At 35.4% G+C, this 20,671-nt stretch overlaps 2 protein-coding genes and 1 non-coding gene across 3 annotated transcripts; all 3 read right to left on the bottom strand.

Annotated features, from left to right (window-relative positions):
- Positions 1–6,366: 6,366 nt before the first annotated feature.
- Positions 6,367–6,469, bottom strand: LOC139189084 (U6 spliceosomal RNA). The gene has a single exon (XR_011572587.1). It is a non-coding gene; the product is annotated as a U6 spliceosomal RNA (small nuclear RNA).
- A 5,747-nt stretch (positions 6,470–12,216) lies between these two features.
- LOC139188457 (ubiquitin-conjugating enzyme E2 10-like) lies at positions 12,217–14,026 on the bottom strand. Its single transcript, XM_070805907.1, has 4 exons — positions 13,557–14,026; positions 13,233–13,360; positions 12,843–12,947; positions 12,217–12,696 (listed from the first exon to the last, which is right to left on the bottom strand). Exons 1-4 carry the CDS (start codon positions 13,624–13,626, stop codon positions 12,553–12,555), a joined length of 447 nt encoding a protein of 148 aa, XP_070662008.1. The 5' UTR covers positions 13,627–14,026; the 3' UTR covers positions 12,217–12,552.
- Positions 14,027–16,740: 2,714 nt separating this feature from the next.
- LOC114827581 (rac-like GTP-binding protein ARAC3) lies at positions 16,741–20,175 on the bottom strand. Its single transcript, XM_029109640.2, has 7 exons — positions 19,824–20,175; positions 18,831–18,918; positions 18,636–18,745; positions 18,453–18,516; positions 17,715–17,779; positions 17,333–17,398; positions 16,741–17,234 (listed from the first exon to the last, which is right to left on the bottom strand). The coding sequence occupies exons 1-7, from the start codon at positions 19,920–19,922 to the stop codon at positions 17,130–17,132; spliced, it is 597 nt and encodes a 198-aa protein (XP_028965473.1). The 5' UTR covers positions 19,923–20,175; the 3' UTR covers positions 16,741–17,129.
- Between the last annotated feature and the right edge of the window lie 496 nt (positions 20,176–20,671).

The following is a 20,671-nucleotide window of genomic DNA, read 5'->3' as shown; positions in this document are numbered from 1 at the left end:
CACTGCCACATGACAAGCGATTATGTATCTTGATTCATGAATCATTTATTAAAATGTGCCATGTGTTACATTACGTAAATTATCTAATTTTTATGTAAGTAAAAAGTTGTAACTCATGATTTGTTTGAAATGATAATGTTATTTCGTTTTTTTTTTCTCATGTTGTACCTCATCCTCATATTGAACTTTTAATCTTGACCCGTCACTTGGTCAAAACAAGAAAAAAATCTTGACCCATCACTAAATCAAAAGTTATTCCAACCGACATTTTGGCGTTAGGATCTAGTCTTCCAAAACCTAAAGCTTCCATTTAAGCAAATCTTTTCATATAATACAAAAAAGTAAACCAATTAATCTGGCATTAGCAACAATTAAGCAGCTCCTAATTAATAAATTAAACTAAAGTAGGGTTTCCACTTTCCAGTTTATTCCACCGACGTTTTATAGGGTCTAGCAAAGGGAGTTAAGTGCTGTTCCAATCGACCATGTTGCTCCATCACCATTTTTTGGATCCATGCATACACATTATTTGTTAGGAGAATATATGGTAGGTCAAGAGTCTCACGACATGCCCTACTAAACTTTGTTTTCCATAATAATGTCGACTATTTATACGTATATACAAACGAAATAAATCAATGACATAAATAGTAATCACGTACGCACATGCAATCAATATCTCTCTAAAGTAACCACTTAGTACTATTATCTAGTGGTATTATTCTTTGTTTATAAGTGAGAAATCTTAAATTTGATTCTCGCTAAATGTGAATTTGAACTACATTATTACTAGCTATTGTGAGACTTGATCCACTTCCCCATTCCTTTAATGAAGACACTATCGTTTGTTCAAAAAAATCTCTCCAAAGTATTTGGCATCATCATCATTTGATTTTGATTTTGAATTGTTTTTAATTAGCTTGAATGTCATCGAAAGTAATAGAAAGGCATGCACGCATATAACGATTAATGCATACGCTTACTCTATACAATATATTTTATAAAAAAATTATATTTTTTAATACAAATGACATTATTATTTGAATCTACACTAAAGAAAGGGAAGGAGTTTGAAAAGGCACCACTTAATAAATATTTTGCGTTGCTTGTAGCATTATTTTATTTATATATTATATAGTTTTTATTTGGTCAAGTATATACATGGACAGAGCCAATGAAGGCTCACTAGGGGCAGATGCTCTTGTTCTATCATTCAAACTAAAAAAACTCTCTCTCGCCTATCATGTACTTATATTTTTCTCATCACTTTGCCACTTTCCACTACTATATTGAAATTTTTGTAACATTGGAATTGTGATGCATCATCATTTGAAACCATCATTAATATCATATTGCATATAATCATACTATAATAAAGTTTTCTTTGTTGTTTTCAGCTAACCCCACTAGAAGAAATTTCTGACTCTGTTCCTGGGTATATATTCTATAGTTGTTATATAAAATACTGGAACATTAAACCTACTTGTGGCCCCTAAGTCTCTGACCCCTCTGAGATTCGATTGGTAAGTGAGAAGTAATGTGTAAAAGAAGGTCTCAATGACGACTTTGATTCCTAACTGAATGGAAGTTATGACAGAAAAAAGATATGAATTAATAAAATTAAGTACAATACTTATATTTATTTAGTACAATTTTTAGCTAAAGGTCATATATGATTCATGTAAATATAAATACTTAATACAATCATCATTTGACGATCAAGATAATGATTGTATTAACTGTATGTAAGTATTGTAGCCAAATTCATAAACTAATACACTAAGAAAATATTAGTGCATGCATGTATTTACGAATGGGAAGTAATTTTCAGACACATTTTTTAACTTCTTATACACCTTTTTTTATTTCTAACCATTATATTAAATAAATTAAACAAAATCAATAGTCAAAATTAAACATAATTGCATAAGAGGCTAAAAAGAGTGTTTATGAGTTTATTACTTCTCTATATAAATAAACAATTGACTGTGTCCATCATATTGTGGTGGCTATTTCTTCCAATGGGCCTTCCTTTGGATGAAATTAGGGCTTAAGCCCAAATCTTCCAATAGGCTTTTTCATTTGACACATCACTCAAAATATTGAGTTTAAGTTTTTTCAATAGGATTTCAAACTCCCCATATCCATATTCTCCAAGCATATTCAACATATGAGATTATATTTATCACAAAAGTTTGTTCATAACTAATTTGTTGGAGAGATTATATTTGTTAGTTAGACGAGACAAGATTTGAAAAAATAAGGACCATTTTATAAAAAATGAACTTGAAAATGTGTTTTTAAGTATGAAATTTATTTGTAAAAAAGAGAGATTAAGTTCGTTTAGTTAGACGAGACGAGATTTGAAAGAAAAAGAGACCATTTTAGAGAATATTGACTTGAAAACTTGCGTATAACCATTAAAATTACGAAGCAAAACAGGAAAAAAAAAGGAAGAAGAAGAAGATTAAAAGCTTCATTTAGTTAGATGAGAGAAGAGAAATGAGGAGGGGGAAGGCATATTGGATCTTTCAATGGCATACAATCTCTTTTTAGCGCCAACAGTTTCTTTAAGAAGAGAGAAAGAGCATGTTGTAACACCCCAAAAATTCGGAAGCTAAACACGGTGATAGGCCAAAGTAAAGTCATGGTTAATCTTTACTCTATTAACCACAATAAATTTATTTTGGTTACTTTATGGCTACATCTAACCTTCTTGTTAGAATGTCTACGTACCCTCAAACGGCATCAAGTCATTCGTAGTTCACTGTCATATATAAACTGTTTACTAATAATATTCAAGTGGTGGATATGTTCAATACTAGATTCAAACAATCGAATCACATCAAACGAATATCAAATATGAATTCATAATATCGAATATAACTTAAAAAGGCAAGGTGGTCCACTGGCCACGTGCCACCGCAAGCAACGATTTCTAGCGAACTGATACCCAATTTTCTGATTAACTCCAAAAATTACCAAATTTCACAAGATTGTAGAACACATCACGGGGAAGAAGTTTCATACCTAGGCTAAAGTCCAATTCAGCAAAAAAATACCTGAATTTGCCCTTGATCCGTCGGAAACCCTAAATTGAGTGTTCTTCAATTCATCGAATCTGCTGCTCCACCGCCCCCCAAACTTGTTTGGGATTTGTTTCTGGCCTCAAGAGGAGGCTAAAGGTGGTGGTGGATGAAGGCAACACCTTTAGAAATGACGAATCGCCGCCATGGAACCCTCGGAGCCACCGACTCCGTTCTTCACGAAATGGAAACCAAACCTCGTCGAGTTTGGGTGGAAATGGAAGAGCGAGGATCGCGGAGTTGGTTCCAGGTGGTGGTTCACGAAATCAGCAAGAAAAACTAACAAAATACGTTGGAAAAATATGAAGGGAGCCAGGTCAGGTCACTCAAGTCAAAGAGGATCCAATGCTTCTCTCATCTCTCCCTTATCTCTTTTCTTTCTCTCCTGATTGGGCAGCCCTAATCCCTCATCTCTCTCATTTCTCATCCTTTCCTCTCATCATAGCCACACACATGGCTTCATCACCCTCATCCTTGCTCCAGCAAAGCTAAAGCCTTCTAGAATTGAAAGGTCAAAATGACCAAAATGCCCTTGTCTTTGTTCGTTTATATCTCCTTCGTTATAACTCCATTTGGCGAACAGTTTTCGCCTACGCGCTCATGGGATCAAGGTCTATTTGAATATGTCAAGAAATACGGCAAAACATATAAGGATAAAATACATCCTCGTATAATTCTGTTTAGCCAACTAGGGCATTCTCGTCTTTTTAACTTATCGGAAAAAAAATTTAAACGCCGTAAATATAAATACGTCGTAACTCTAAATACAACACAGAATACTTAATTTAATAATAAAGACCAAGAACAAGATTTCACATTTCCCTTCACTTGGATTTCAAAATCATCAATTAATTTGAATTTCATAACTAAATCACATATTAAAAAAAAATCAGGGTATTACACATGTGATTACCTACAAGACCGGGTCATCAAAAACACAAATAGATTTCCTTTTAATGTGGAAAGAGATCATCTAACTTGTAAGGATTGCAAAGTTATACCAGGAGAAGTGATAAAAGAAAGAACAAGACCTTGAATTCCAAGGGCTAGATGGTGGAATCTAAAAGGAGAAAAACAAGTCTTTTTTCAAAAAGAAAGTAATGCGGATGGGATACATAGAAGGATGCTAGCCAAATGTGGATTTCATGGCTAGTTGTATCCAAAAAGTGGCAAAAGGGGTATTAGGAGAGTTCAACAGTTTCGCTCCATATCAAAAGGAATCTTGGTGGTGGAAGGATGACGTACAAGCAAAAGTTAAGGCGAAGAAGGAATGTTGTAAAGCCTTATACAAGGATAGAACCGACGAAAATGGTGAAATGTATAAAAGAATGTAGAAGGAGGTGAAGAAAGCTGTGAGAGAAACAAAGCTAGCGGCTTTTGATGATATGTATAAGCTATTAGATACCAAAGAATAAGAGTTGGATATCTATAAACTAGCTAGAGCTAGGGAAAGGAAGACAAGAGACTTGAACCAAGTAAGGTGCATCAAGGATGAGAATGAAAATGTCTTAGCTACAAAGAACGTGGTTAAAGATGGATGGAAAGAGTATTTTCATAATCTTTTCAATGAAGGACATGAAAGGAGTAGTTCTTTGGGGGAGTTGATTAACTCTGAAAAGTGTAGAAATTCCTCCTTCTACCGCCGTACCAAGAAGGAAGAAGTAATTGTAGCTTTGAAAAAGATGAAGCATAGAAAAACAGTGGTCCTAGATGATATACCGATCGAAGTGTGGAATGTCTTGGGAGAGACGGGTATATCACAACTCATAAACCTTTTAAATAAGACTTTGAAAATGAAGAAGAGGCCAAATGAGTGGCAAAAAAACACTTTGGTGCTTATCTACAAGAATAAGGGCGATGCAAAAAATTGCATGAACTTTAAGGGCATTAAGTTAATGAGTCATACAATGAAGCTCTAGGAGAGAGTAATTGAGCATAGATTGAGGCAATATACATGAATCTCAGACAATCAATTCGGGTTCATGCTAGGGTACTCAACCATGGAGGCAATCTATCTCTTACGAAGATCGATATAAAGATATAAAGATTTGAAAAATGATTTGCACATGGTCTTTATAGATTTGGAAAAAGCGTATGATAAGGTCCTAAGAGATATTCTTTGGAGGATTTCATAGAAGAAATGAGTACGAGTAACATATATCCAAGCTATAAAGTATATGTATGGAGTAAAGACTATTGTAAGAACTCATGAAGGACAAACTGAATGCTTTCCCATAACTGTGGGGTTACATCAAGGCTCATCTTTAAGTTCTTACCTTTTTGCATTGGTAATGAATAAGTTAACAGGACATTTCCAAGATGATATTCCTTGGTGTATTCTTTTTGCAAACGATATAATGTTGATAGATGAAACTCAAGAGGGAGTAAATGCGAAGCTTAACCTTTGGCGGGAAATATTGGAATCTAAAGGACTTCGCTTGCGTAAGTCAAAGACAGAGTATATGGAGTGCAACTTCAGTGAGAACAGAGGTGTAAATGAGTTAGGGGTGAAAATTGGAGATCAAGAAGTACCAAAAAGCCAACGCTTTCACTATCTTTGATCTATCTTGCAAAAGAACGGAAAATTGGATGGAGACCTCAATCATAGAATATAAGCTAGATGGATGAAGTGAAGGAGTACATCGGGTGTGTTTTGCGATTGTCATATGCCACTAAAACTCAAGGGAAAGTTTTATAGAATGGCAATAAGGCCATCAATGTTTTATAGCATGAAATGTTGGGCAATGATGTATTAACACGTACACAAAATGAGTGTAGCGACAATAAGAATGCATTGTTGGATGTCTAGCGAACAAGAAATGATAAGATTAGGAATGAGGATATCCGAGGTAAATTTGGAATAGCTGAAATTGAATATAAAATGAGAGAGAATCGGTTAAGGTGGTTTGGACATGTGAAACAAAGATCTACAGACATTTCAGTTAGAAAATGCGGCTATGAGACAAAGGCTCAGGGCCAAAGAGGTAGGGGAAGACCTATGAAGACTTGGAAATAGACTCTAAGAAAAGACTTGGACTATTTGGATTTAACAGAAGAAATAACACAAAACTAAGCGCAATGTGGTTCTAGGATTCATATAGCATACCTCACTTAGTGGGATAAGGTTTTGTTTGTTCTTTGTTTAGTTAGATGAGATAATATTTGAATAAAAGTTTCCATTTTAGAGAAGATTAACTAGAAAAAAATTATGTTTAAGCATGAAAATTAGAAGAGAAACAGAAAAATTAAAGTTGAGGCAAGATTCAAAAAGTCAAAAAAATAAAAATTGGACCATTTCTCTATTTATGCGTGTCATCCTTGCACAAGGGTTATGCTAATCTTCTCTGTATTGTTCTAATTTAATCAGATGTATATAAAGAGATTGGTCTCTTTGTCTATTGTCAATGTGGGACAATTAATCCGTTTTGTTTTTTTTGTTTTTTCAAAATGTTGCGTATTGTTCTTTCAGGTGCAATATTTACTGATTGATTTTCAACACAATTAGTTTTGAGCCCAAAATAGAAATACACAAAAACAAACCCTAACAACTTCCTCCACCCGCTGCCGTAAAAAACGTCGCAGCAGCACAATGAGCACGAGCCACCACTGCCAACATTTCCCAAAAGCCTAGCCAAATAACACCTCAAAGATGGAAAGAAAATAAACTTTGTCCTCCGTCAGATAACATCTCACAAATCGCAACCACCAAGTATGAAACCAAATAAACCCGTGGGATTTCCACAAGTAACGCTGCCAAAAAAGGCAGACATAGAAAATTTGGTGGTGTGCAGAGAGAGATCTATTAAGGAACCACCTGAATAAATGGTTGTGAGGACCTCTGAGGACCACCCAAGTCCGGGCAGTGGTGGAGAATAACAGCAGTCATGGCTGCTACACGCTGTGCAAAACAGTTGGAGGAAGAAGAAAGCCATTTTTTTTTTAAATGACTTGGCCAAAACGACGTCGTTTTAAGCCAAGTCATTAAAAAAAATTAAAATACTTATGTGAGAAACCTTCACGTGGTAGCACTTAAATTAGCAGCACAATCTTGAATTTGGTACCAGGCAGAATATCCTTTATATAAAAATAATCTGCTGGACTGACTAGTCAAGCCCGCTAGTCGACTAAGATAGATAGTTAGTCAATAAATCAAAGATTAAATGACCAATTTCAGTTACCAATAGTTATCCTAATCAGCAAGCTCTTAGTTTGTTCCAAGTTATTAGCATGTCAAACGAGCATGATTGTGAGCACATACTTATTAAATATTCAAGTGATATATGTAGCATATAGATGTATGTGAGATATGTGACACAATATAAGTAATTATAAACACAAGATGTTTTTGGCTGGAAAAACCCACATCTGGGTTAAAAAACTAGGGATTCTCCACTGAGTCCAATCTACTAGTATAATCAAGGTTCTTACAAAGTACCACATAAAGCTCAATTTCTAGAACCCTATCTATGGAGCAGTTTTACCTTTGTGCAACCTTGTCTCACACAAGATGGATTCCTTCGGTCTTCACGAAGTAGCAGCTCCTCCTGAGCTCTTCACCTTGTGGCACCGAGACCAGCTCACGAACTATGCATATAATGATGTGACAATGATATGCAGTTCTGGATTCAAATGTCTAGTAACTTTCTCCAGTCAAACAGTTGAAAAAAAGAAACTAAGAAGAATGCAAAACCAAAGACAATGCAACCCTATTCTTCAATGATTGGGTGTTTAATGCATAAAAGTAGGTTTTGCAACTAGGGTTTCATAAATGAAGAACAAAGAGGAAAGTAAGGTCTTAATGCCTTTCTCTCTCTAACTTCTTTTTAGAAAATATAATCTAAAAACCCCCCAAACAAGAAAACCCTAGCTGGGGGTTTTAACCCCAAAAGCTTTGGTTTATTTTCACCTACCAAGGACACATGTTGTCCTACAATCTGATTAGAAGAGATTAAGGGCTAAGATCTAACTATCGACATAAAGCTATCAGGAAGCCCATGTGGGTAGGTCTTAATTTGATGCCCTACTTATTGAAAATTCGCACGCAAGCCTAACTAGACAACTAAGCTAGACAGAATTAAGCAGGAATGTAGACGTGAAATGCACATGCATGAACAAACCTTTTGAAGTGAGTTGTGCCACATCTTTGAACATTTCTTCCCAGTAGACACAGCCCATAAATAGAGAAAAGCCTAAAGTTAGATTGAGCATGTGGTACACTTACAATGTTGACAAGGAAAGTCAAACCTAAAAGTCTAGACTTCACACATCTTTTACGGAAAAGTCAAACTATTTAAAATTTAATAAAAGCCAAATGACTTTTCATTAGTCATTCCACTTTCAATCCAATTCACTTTACCAATTATAATTTATAATACCTAATTACCTTTGTTGCCCATGCTTCCCACCCCACCTAAGCCAGCCACGAAGGCCACCAGCAACAACTTAAGAATTTATGCAAGTTTTCTAATTTAGTGTTAGTTCATACTTATTTTTAGTGAGTTCATACATTATTTATTGTCAATACATATTTATTGTTAATCTGTTAGGATTTTTAGTTTTACCTTTAAATAAATAAATAATGGAACAGTGAATACATATAAGGATCTTTGATAATGGTCTTTGAAAGTATCTTTGATATAAGGGTCTTTGATAAAAAGTCGAACAACCAAACACTAATTAAACCATTCAAAAACTCTGATTTAGAGGTTCGCATGATATACAAAATCAGACTACACATCCTTAATGAAACAAAAGTACAACCAAAAATGGGATTCTCTAACTAGAACAGTAACGGGTTTTAAACTAAGTTCAGCCTTATTTATTTTTAATTTGTTGTTAATTTCTTGGGATTTTTTCACATCTATTTTAGTGTTAGTTCATACATATTTATTGTTGATTCGTTAGGACTTTATGATATTACTTGGATTGTGTTATAGTGTTTTTTTTCTTCTTTTTGTTGAAGATTGTGTTACAGTGTTAATTCATACATATTTTTTAGTTTCATCAATTGAAATAGACCTTTTTTTATTAATTGATATGTGTAGAATTAGAAGTATGGAACGATGTTACAAGCAAAAATCATCATCGATTAGTTCGGACAATCCTATTCCAAATAGTTCATCTCCAAATTTTTCCAATCCTATTCCGGATAGTTCCCCTACAATTCCAAATAGTTTCAATCCAACTGTAGATAATTTCACTCCACAACAAAATAAGTTAAAAGTTGATTCCTGAGAGAGACCTTGGAAAGAGAATTCCAATGAAGGATTATCCTCCAAATATTCGAGATGAGGTTCGAAGAGCATATATACTAAAGATCATGATTTTCTATTCACTTTGCATTTGAATAAAAAGCGACGGTTCGTTGATAATTGGTTAAAGGAATTTCATTAGTTGGAATATAGTATATCTAAAGATGCCGCATTTTTCTTTTGTTGATACATGTTTAAAGTCAACTTTGAACAATCAAGCAATGACGTCTTTAATGAGGTAGGCTTTCAAAATTGGAAGCACGCAACAACATGTTTTGAAAAACATGTAGGACTAGTTGGTAGTTTTCACAATAAAGCTGTTGAACCACTGGTAATCTAATGAATCAAAAGGCATATTGAAACAGTTGTGATCAAACAGTCAGAAGAAGCTCGTGTGGCTTATCACACTTGCTTGAATGCATCAATCGTTGCACTAAGCTTCTGTTGTGACAAGGTCTTTCATTTTGTGGTCTTGATGAAAGTGATACTTCAAGCAACAAAGGTAATTATTTGAAGCTCTTGCAATTCGTTGCAGATAATGATGAGAAAATAAAGGTAGTTGTGTTGGATAACGCTCCAAGAAATCTCAAGCTAATAGCTCATTCATTTCAAAATGATCTCGTTCATTCATGTTCTATTGAAACCATTAAAAGCAAGCAAATTCAAAGATAGTTATGGAAATATTCAATGAAGAACATTGCCCATAAAATATTCTTGATGCGCCTAGGAGCTTTGAGATGGAGATAAAAATAAAGCTCTCAAAAAAATTTCCACTCTCAAACCCCAAAAAACCAAATTAACCCTAGCATGGTCCTTATAAAGAAGGCTAAGTTTTAGACAAGAAAACCATGTGTCATGTACAAAAGTAATTTGGAAAGATCTAGGGTTGAAAGTCCATTTTCAGGAAAAAGCTATCAGATGACCCAAGTGGGTTATCTTAATGTGTGTGTCCAGCAAATTGGAAAGCCGTGAGAAATTTTGACCAGACAGAACCACTAAACAGAATGAACTGGAAATAATGGTATGAAATGCATATGTATGAACAAATCTTTGATGAGAGAAGTTAAGCTCTTGAAATGATAATTTCAGCAGCATGATCCCAAAAGATGCATTTTAACCATAAAACTAACTAGAGCATGTGTGGTACAATTTACAACATTTGACAAGGGAAGCCAAACAATAAATCTAGACTTCACACTACAAGATGGAATTCACATTATGGTACTTTGATTAGTTTGATTTCTATGTTTTCATCCGCGGTTAATGTGTTTGAAATGATTGTTGATGATGACACCAATGATAGTGTGGCCGAAACAAATAGGTTATTGAGAGACATACAATCTTTTGAGCTTGTGTTTCTCCTATTTTTGATGAAATCTATATTGAGAATCACAAATTATTTATCACAACATTACAAAAGAATGATCAAGAGATTGTGAATGCAATGGCTTTAGTCAACACATGTAAAGAACAACTACTCTACATGAGGAATGATGAGGGTTTGATCTTTTGGTTGACAAAGTATTGGTATTTTGTGTCCAACATTATTGAGGTTATTAACATGGATGAGACATATATAGCTTAAGGGAGGTCGCGCCGTAATGCCCACAAAAAGACCAACCATCATCATTACAAAGTGGAGCTCTTTTTTGTTGTCATTGATTCCCAATTTACATAGTTAAATGATTGCTTCAATGAGACAAGTACTGAATTGCTCATATGTTTGGCTAGTTTGAGTCCAAATGATTATTTTGTAGCTTTTGACAAAGAAAAGCTACTTTGCCTTGCTCAATTGTATCCTCAAGATTTTACAAAGCAAGATTTATCAGCACTTGAAGATCAACTCGATATTTATATTCATTCTATACGTTTAAGAAGTGACTTTTCTCAATTGCAAAGCATTAGTGATCTTGCTAAGAAAATGGTGGGAAAAAGGTTGCATCGATCATTTCAATATGTGTATTTACTTATTGAATTGGCTTTGGTGTTACTAGTTGCAACGACTTCAGTAGAGAGAGCACTTTCCGCCATGAATATCATTAAGAGTCCACTCCGCAACAAAACGAGGGATCAATGGTTAAATAATAGCTTAGTTGTTTAAATTGATAAAGATGTTTTTTCTTGTAATGACAATGAAATTATCATGACACGTTTTCAAAATACGAAAGCCCGTCGTGGACAAATTAGTATCTCTAGCTTGTTTATTTGCACAAAGATTATGAATGAAAAGTTGTAGTTTGCCGTTTATTTGTTCAATGTTATTTTCGTCTAATTTTTTTTTGAGCTTTTATATTGAGACCACCCAATGTTAAAATCTTGGATCCACCACTGGTGGCGTGACCATCCAAGTCGGTGTGAACACCAGAACTCTACGAACCTTCTCGTTGAAGGGCCATAACAAATCCCGGCTAAAAATGATTGCCGATCGGTACGAAGATGGAATCCGTGGAAAACAAAAAGACATGCAAATGAAGGTATGGATGAGGGACATGTAGATGGTTGGGTGGATGGATGAGGGATATGTAGATGAGTTGAATGGAGAAAATAAGATCAGATCTGATGGCTGAAAAGCTCAATGGAAAATTGGGGTGGAAAGGCAAGAAAAGCAGGGAGGAAAACAAGAGAAAACCAACAAAAAATTAAGAAAGGAGAAAACAAGGAGAAGGGGCTGCCACCGACCCTATACGGAAATAAGGCCGGCGGCTAAAGTTGGAAACTGAGCTTTGGGAGAAAAACTCACTCGCGGAGAGGAAGGCTCTCACTTACGGAGAGAAACTTCTATGGATGCTCTTCTTCATCCCAACACAATTAGTTTTATGTAACTCACGACTAACACAAACAAGTAGATACATGTGTCATCAATAACTTTCAAACATGAGTTGCTAATAGAATTTATCTTGATTATTTCATTAATCAGATTTATTGAATGTGACGCAGAATACAAAAAGTTGGCAGCCATCTCACACAGTCATTGTTGCCTCCCACACATCCTTATTAATCTTGTTTATTGATTTTCTTCAATTTTTTCAATTTAACGCCGAAAATTAAGAAGAGTCCGTGAAAGGTAAAAGTGAGTATGTGGATAGCACACCTTATTCGTATCAAGCAAAGGAGCTCAAATTACAAGTAATGGGGCCTCAATATTTATAAGACAAGCAATAATTATTGACTGTAAAAAGAGGAGGCAAATCGCTTAAACAAGATTAGGGTCTCAATTAACCCATGGCGTACTTCTGGGTCCAGCTCCGAGCCGTTGACTCATATTTGCCCTTGTCACACTTACACATATGAGCAATCTCAGGTACAAGAGGGTCATCAGGGTTTGGATCTGTCAGCAATGAACATATGGACAGTAAAACCTGCATTAATCAAGTAATTATCAGTAATTAGATTCCAATCATAACAATAACGTGAGACGAGAGTTTTAAACTTGTTTCAAGTAAATAAGGTTCCGAGTAAGCTTAGATATGAGTCAACAGAATACTCAAATCGTATGTGTTCTTACCTTCGATATGGTGAGTGCTGGACTCCATTGCTCCTTGAGAATGTCCAAGCAAATATTGCCGTTACTGTTTATATTTGGATGGAACACTTTGGTTTTGAAGGCAACCTGCAGATGTTTCTCACTGAATCATATGCTGGAAAGACTAAGGTCTTGGTATTTTTTGTAGTCGGACTTATGTTGTCATATTGTAAATCCAAATAAGACATTTAAGCAGTAACAGTCAATATGATTAATCTTTCATATTCACAATCTAACAATATAAACATCTTACCATATAGTTTGGAACTTAAACGTCTTATGTTGCTAGACAGTCTTGCAAGAAAACATTTCACGGAAAGGTGACAAACATGTGCAAGAACAGAGTTTAGTGAAATTTTTCTTGTTGTATACCTTTGGGGGTTTGAAAGGATAATCAGGTGGAAAATTGATAGTCACAAGGAAGACACCCCCAGCATAGGGGCTATCATTTGGACCAATTATTGTTGCTTGCCAATGAAACATGTCCTCAGCCACAGGACCTGAAAAAATAAGAAGAAGAAAAAACACCATAAAATTTACAAATACTACTTATTTCTTCTCTTCTTCGTACTTGGATGTATGCAAGTTGGTTAGAGCAGTGTGTTCCTCCTTATCCACTCAAGTTCAAACTACTTACCCATAGTTCAGACTAGAATACCTCTAGAAAAATTAAAATAATTCCTTCTTTTCTTTTACCTGCACTACATGAAGTTGGTGGATCTCTTAGCAAGTCCTTGAGCTCCTTCAATATTCTCTTTGAGGCCATTGAATTCAACCACTTCCAAAAACTGAAGCTTTTTTAGAGTATTCAAGAAATGGAACAGAATGATGGTTTGCAGAAAAGGACTGCAATCAATTAATCAGAGCCTGCAAAGTGTTAGGAGGAGGTGGTGGTGTATTTAATGGAAGGGGTAGTGGTGGTGGTGGTGGTGGTGGTGGAGGTGGTGGTGGTGGTGGAGGTGGAGAGGTTCATGAATACTTATTGTGGGCTGCTGAAAGTGGGAAAAGAATCATTTTTTAGAAATAAAAGTTGCAACTTGCAAAGCAAAAGAATCAAGAGAGTCGTTTCCCAAAAAAAAAAAAAGAATCAAGAGAGTAACCACAAAAAATTCAAAGATAATATTTCCTGTATTTGCTGTCACAAATCTCTAGTCATTATTCTGTTTACACAACTCTTTACTTTTTGTGAAATGCATTTAGTTGCAAACTTGATTACTTGTTGTGCAGAAATTGGAACAACTTTTTAATGTGATTATCACACCGTTACATAATATCAATTCTTTCATATGTTATAGTATATCTTGTATCCGAGATATATCAACTATATCGTTTCCTCATATATCAATTCTTTCATATAAACGACATACTAAAAAGTTTCTCCGGATGTCGTAGAAAGAGCAAAACAAGTAGTGAAGGTGACAATTTTGGCAATAAGGCTAAAAGGTGATGGATTCTAAAGGATGGTGCTATTCACACACTCATTTTTACCTCCACATATTCTTGTTAACTTTTTGTCATTGATCTTCTTTAATTCATTCGATCCAACGGCAGAAAATTGAGAGAGGTATGTGATAAGTAAAAATGAGTGTGGATAGGTATCCGTTATTTTCACCGAAAGGCTTGATTATTTGTTTAATTTTGGATAAAATATTTTCCATGGAAATTAGATGCCATGTGAATCGGCAACCGAGGGACTCCAATTGCAAGAGAGCGGAGAGTGGGTGCTACTGCTTCCTACCACCCAAAAGAATTAAAAGATATTCGTGGCCTCAAACAGTTCACGTCTTGAGAATGTGGGACCAAGGAAGAAAATATCGGTAATATCGGAAATATCGGTAGTCCGAAAACACGGAAATATCGATGGAAATATCGGTAAAATATCGATATCGATAAAAATTACATGGAAACCACGGAAATTGTAAGAAAAACTTGGAAATTTTTAATGAAACTTTGTAGGATGTTTATTTAGTCAATTATCTATTAGTTTATCACAAAAAATTGGAAGGAAATGCATTGCATGATGGATTTAACTGATTTAAGTTGATTATATAGCGAGCTGGCAAACATTGTGAGCGTAGAAAATATGTAGTAATTAATGAAAGAAGTTTAAACACACCATAATCATTTATATATAATTAATTAGTACAATATTTGGAGGTTTTATTTAGGATATTAAAAAAAAAAAGGGAAGTGAATAAAATGATGAAGAATAATGTGCCGAATTTGACACTTTAAATTTCTTACACATAAGAATAAGACTAAACTTTAATTTGGATGCCGATTATGTTTTTTCAAGTTTATATAAAGTAAAAGAATTGAATTTTGGAAACCAGGAGTGTGTCAATTGAATTTTGGCCGGCGTGCAAGGTATCAATCTCTTCGTCTCGTCGAGTAGTACAACTTTCCTTTTTGTTTCACTCAATTTCGTTGAGTATTGAAAAAGTTATACTCATTTGAATCTTACCCAGTTTCCGGCGACCTCAGTGGCTTTCGAGGCAATTTCCGGCCAAAGCACAATGAGTCAGACGTCGTGTAAGGTACCATTCTCTTCGTCTCTTCGAGGGCTACAACTTTCCTTTTCGTTTCACTCAATTTCGTTGCGTATTGAAAAAGTTATACTCATTTGAATCTTACCCAATTTCCGGCGACCTCAGTGGCTTTCGAGGCAATTTCCGGCCAAACCACGGCGAGTTGGCCGGCGTGCAAGGTATCAATCTCTTCGTCTCGTCGAGTAGTACAACTTTTCTTTTTGTTTCACTCAATTTCGTTGAGTATTAAAAAAGTTATACTCATTTGAATCTTACCCAGTTTCCAGCGATCTCAGTGACTTTCGAGGCATTGTCCGGCCAAACCACGACGATTCAGACGTCGTGTGAGGTACCATTCTCTTCGTCTCTTCGAGGACTGCAACTTTCGTTTTTGTCTTGCTTGATTTCGTTGAGTTTTGACAAAGTTATGGCCGTTTAAAGTGGGTGTAAATTTTCGGCCGAAATTCTGATTTTCTTCCTTGAGTGACTGAGTCCCACATCGCCCAGCGAGGGCAGTGAGCAAGCCAAAATTGCCTATAAAAGGCACATTCACCTCCTCAGAAAGCTTGTCTTCATGTCTTGGTTGGCCCTTTGGGCTTTGATCAATAGTATGTTGAGATTTCTCAACATATTAAGTATTTTTGAATATTTTATTACGATATTTTCGATAATTTTAAAAATATCGCGATATTATCGATATTATCGATAATATCGCGATATTTTGACGAAAATTATTTGGGTAGTTAAAAAAATATCGGATCTTAAAAAAAACGATAATATCGGCGAAATATCGCCGATATTATCGATTTTTTATTCCTTGTGTGGGACAATGTTGAAGTTGATGGGTGTATGAATAAAAAGATTTGGAAAATCTTCCAAAACGAAATACAAGCACAATTTTAACATAAAGACCTGGATATGATATCCCCCTCCCCCTTTTCTTCCTGATTCTTTCTGCATTCTTTTTTTGCCTTTTTCTTTCTTGGTTATTCATCAATTATGTGCAACCATTCGTGTGTATGTGTCAATTTAGGCGCATACATTCGTAGTGGAAATTGTGAGAGGCCGAACAATTGGCAATATGGTTAGCCTCTGACACACTCCTGCTTAACTCTTGAGTCTGACCCTTGATTTTGTTTGATTTGTTCAATCCAATGGTTAGAAATAAAGAAGTGCGCGAGAAGCTAAAAATAGTGTGTCAAAGTCACTTCTCTTTTTGTATATGTTCATACATAGACACAGAGATACATTATACACACACATACATTTATATATATATATATATATATATATATATAAAGAGAGAGAGAGAGAGAGAGAGAGAGAGAGAGAGAGAGAGAGAGAGAGAGAAATCCTGACAATAGAGTCGCACTATCTTACATTCAAGACTGAAAGAAGAAAAAATATCATGATTCATATGATACATATAATCTTGAAATGTACTAAATCAGATTACAGGAGTAGTATATAGAGACAACACATTAGGGAAATCAAACCCATTGAGAAGAGGTTTCTGCATGTTACCAAACACGTAATGCAAATCATTAATGTACAAATCAGAACCCTGCTGAGACAGCATAAACAAATAACTTGGATGCGTACGTAAAGAGAGCTCCTACATCTGTCAGTCGAAACTACAATTCCCAGCCCTGGGGTTCCTCCAGACGGAAAAATGGATAAATGACTAATTAGTCGCACTTTCTTCCCCCGCACTTTCTTCCCAACACTATGCTTTCCACAATCACAATATGGAGCAGGCCTTCTGTGCCTTTCTCTTCTTTTTCTTCTTCTGCTTCGGTGGCTGGAGAACCACTTTAATGGCTGCATCGAAGACTGCTTTCACATTCTGCACTCACAAAGGCACATTTAACGCAAATAATGTCAGTGTGAGACTAAGTCATACTTTCCCTGCCGGTACATGTGATTTGAATTAAAGTTACAAACCTGCTGCGTTTTTGAACTGCATTCTATGTAAACTGGAGCCCCAATCAGCTTCTTTAGTTCCTCTCCCTTCAAAAAGAACCCAAAAGAGAAGAGGAGAATTGTAGAAAAATCAGGTCTTTATTCTATGGGAACTTTAACGAAAAGCTTCCGATACTGTTCACTTTAACGAAAAACCACATTTTTACACTAAAAAGTCAGTCCTGGTACTATTCACTTCACCCTTTATTTTGTCCTTATCGTTAAAACTCAAAGTTTTCAAACCCTTTTCATTAGTTTTCCTTTATTCTATTAGTTGGTATGAGTTAGTGAAAACAGATTGATAACAAGATAAATGGTTAGGCGACAAATATTGTGATTACAAACTCGTTCCACTAGAAAATACCTGTGCTGTGGTAATTGGCACTGCACCAGGGTGATCTACAAAGAACTGCCTATCATCCCGAAGATCTACAAGAAGAAAATGAAAAGCAAAGGATGAATGACGGGAAAAGATAAAAAGTTGATCCAGTAAGCTACTGCAATATAACATGATGTGAATTAGAGTACATGAGATCACTACTGCAACATGACTAAGACATGATCTGATGAGGTGATCCTGACTATGTCTAAGTATACCTATATCAGACAGATCTTTTCATTTCCAAATGCACATGTAAAATCCAACTTATGTACGTATATAGATGCTGATTTGAAAGGGTTACAAAGAACACATCCTGATAAACAATTTAGTGTCGTTACAAAGAAACAGAGCTGTCACAAGAGTTCTTCAAAATTAAACTTGTAACCTTTACTAAGGTTTTACCATTAAGAATTTATTGACATTTTTAAAAAAGCTAAAAGGTAAGTTTGGACTGCACAAGAAAGCAACCTGGACAGCAACAAAAAACAGAAACAGTCAACAACAAAGATGCACTTGACTATCCCTTTCGATCTTGAAATATGCAATGATACTCTACTGGATCCAACCAAGAACTATTAGGTAACCATAGGCAGGAAAAGCTATAAACCTAGAGGGAAAAAACTATAAGATAATAGAGCAATTAAAATTGAAAGTGCTAGTAATCACGACTAACGAATACATAGTAGGAAACAAAGGAGAGCAAGGGGGTAGAGGTCTAACCGAGCTTAGTTCCAACAAGAATAATTGGAACACTAGGTGCATAATGCCTCAATTCAGGAACCCACTAAACATTGAAACAGGAAAAGATAAAAGCTTCATCAGCAAACTTAGACATCAAACAATAGCAGAAGAAAGGAGGGAGGGGAAGGAAAGGATTAACTCGGAAAATAGTGCGAGTCTTACTTTCTTGGCAACATTTTCATAGCTGGCCTTGCTTATGAGAGAGAATGCAAGTAGGAAGACATCTGCCCCACGATAGCTCAGTGGTCTTAATCTATTGTAATCTTCCTGCCCTGTTTCATAAATTAAAAAATCAGATCCAAGCTTTAGAAGAAGACAAAACAATGAGGAAGGAATATTGTTATGTTTTGAACTTACCAGCAGTGTCCCACAACCCCAAATTGACGGTGCTCCCATCCACAACAACATTTGCACTGAAATTGTCAAACACAGTTGGCACATAATCCTGCTCCCCAGCACATTGTAATCAAAGACAGCAAATCATAATCCATCTCTCGAAATGTCAATCTCATACAGAATAAATGGATAAACTTATGAAAACAAAATTTTGAAATCTTTATCATGATGAGGAAATTCTCGAAGTTACATTTTTACACCAACCAATCAATCCTATATTCTATTAAACAGGCATACATTTATGATCAATAAGTGAATTCTGTAAGCCGAGCTGCATAAAGAACAAGAAACAAAACATAAAAAGTGAAATCTGTAGACATGAAAATTTTCGGAGCTCAATATTCAACTCAAATACTCGGCTTAGTTGCGAGATACAATTTAACACAGGTTCATCAGGAATGGCAAATCATAGAAAGGGTCAGACTTAACTGAACAAAACCACGAAAACCCTCTTACAAAATTCTGCACCGCAAATCTCAATTTAAGCACAAGGCTCAAACTTGATGGAAATTCTGATTTCCTCATTAAACATTGCATACCAAATAAAGGGTAAGTTGAAAAATGTTGAAAAGAATAGTCTACTAAATTAAAAGCCGTAAATTGTTCGTGTTAAAATCGAAAGTTGAATTTAGCATGAATTACTCACAATACACCGACTAACCCCAATCAAATCAAGAGAATCAAGTTTCTTCTCATTTCCTGATTGTCTGAAAACCCAAATGATGAAACACAATACACAAAACAAGTTTTTCTTTCTTTCTCCCACATTTTCTTGGAAACCAAACAAAAAGCAAGAAACTTGCAGCATACCCAAATTGAGCAACCAGAAAACCCTACAAGTCTCAGCTAAGCAAACCCATCTACAGACAAACATCAAAGACTCAAACTTTTCACATCTTTTCCTTCACTTTCTCAGCAACCAAACAGAAAAGGAAGAAAACAAGAGAACTTTACCGTAGGAAAGGTGTTGCTGGTGTAGGAGATGAGCATACAGGTTTTTCCCACAGCTCCATCCCCAACTGTGACACACTTTATGAACCTGGAGGCACTCATTTTCCACCCAACTCTGCCTCTTCCTTCTTCTACTTGTGCTTCCTCAAAAACCCTAATCCAAATTCCAGCAGAGGTTTCTGATTTCTTTACCCCCCCACAATCCAGGCAAGTACTGAGACCCAGAGAGGGAGAGAGAGAGAGAGAGAGGAGAAAAAGAGAGGTGGAAGGGAAAGGTGAAGGGGGTTGAGCCTAAAAAGAGCCAGCTCTTGCCAGCTATGATAGAGTATGATATTAATGTGTTACTGTGTGCCTCAATGACTCAACATCCCAACTCAGTAAATTTTGGTGTTTCCATCTCACTGTTACGTGAAGTTGTGCGTAACTGTCACACTGTCGTATAACACATATTTATGATATTATAGTACACTAATGCATTTATATTATATTTTTATATCATCATAAGTGATATCTGATGTAAATAGCCATATTATTTAAAAAATTTGTAAAATCTAAAAAAATGAAGGATAAAGACTCATCGTATACCACAATCATCATTTAATTAACTAGTTTTTCTTAATTATTAGTCTATTAAATAATGAACTAAATTAAAAAATCTGATTAATTCAAATGATATGGATGTCCACATCAAATGTCACCTAAGATGGTATGAAAATGTGGTACGAATAACATTACTCATTATGGATAGGTTTAAAACATATGAATTCAGTCTTCCATTTATATTTTAACACGTAAATTAATAGTATTACGCATCGATATACTGTTACACACCAAATCTTGTCCTCAAAGTT

This window comes from Malus domestica, chromosome 10 (genome assembly GCF_042453785.1).
Source record: "Malus domestica chromosome 10, GDT2T_hap1".
Classification (NCBI taxonomy): Eukaryota; Viridiplantae; Streptophyta; class Magnoliopsida; order Rosales; family Rosaceae; genus Malus; species Malus domestica.
This window is presented reverse-complemented; position numbering and strand designations above follow the sequence as displayed.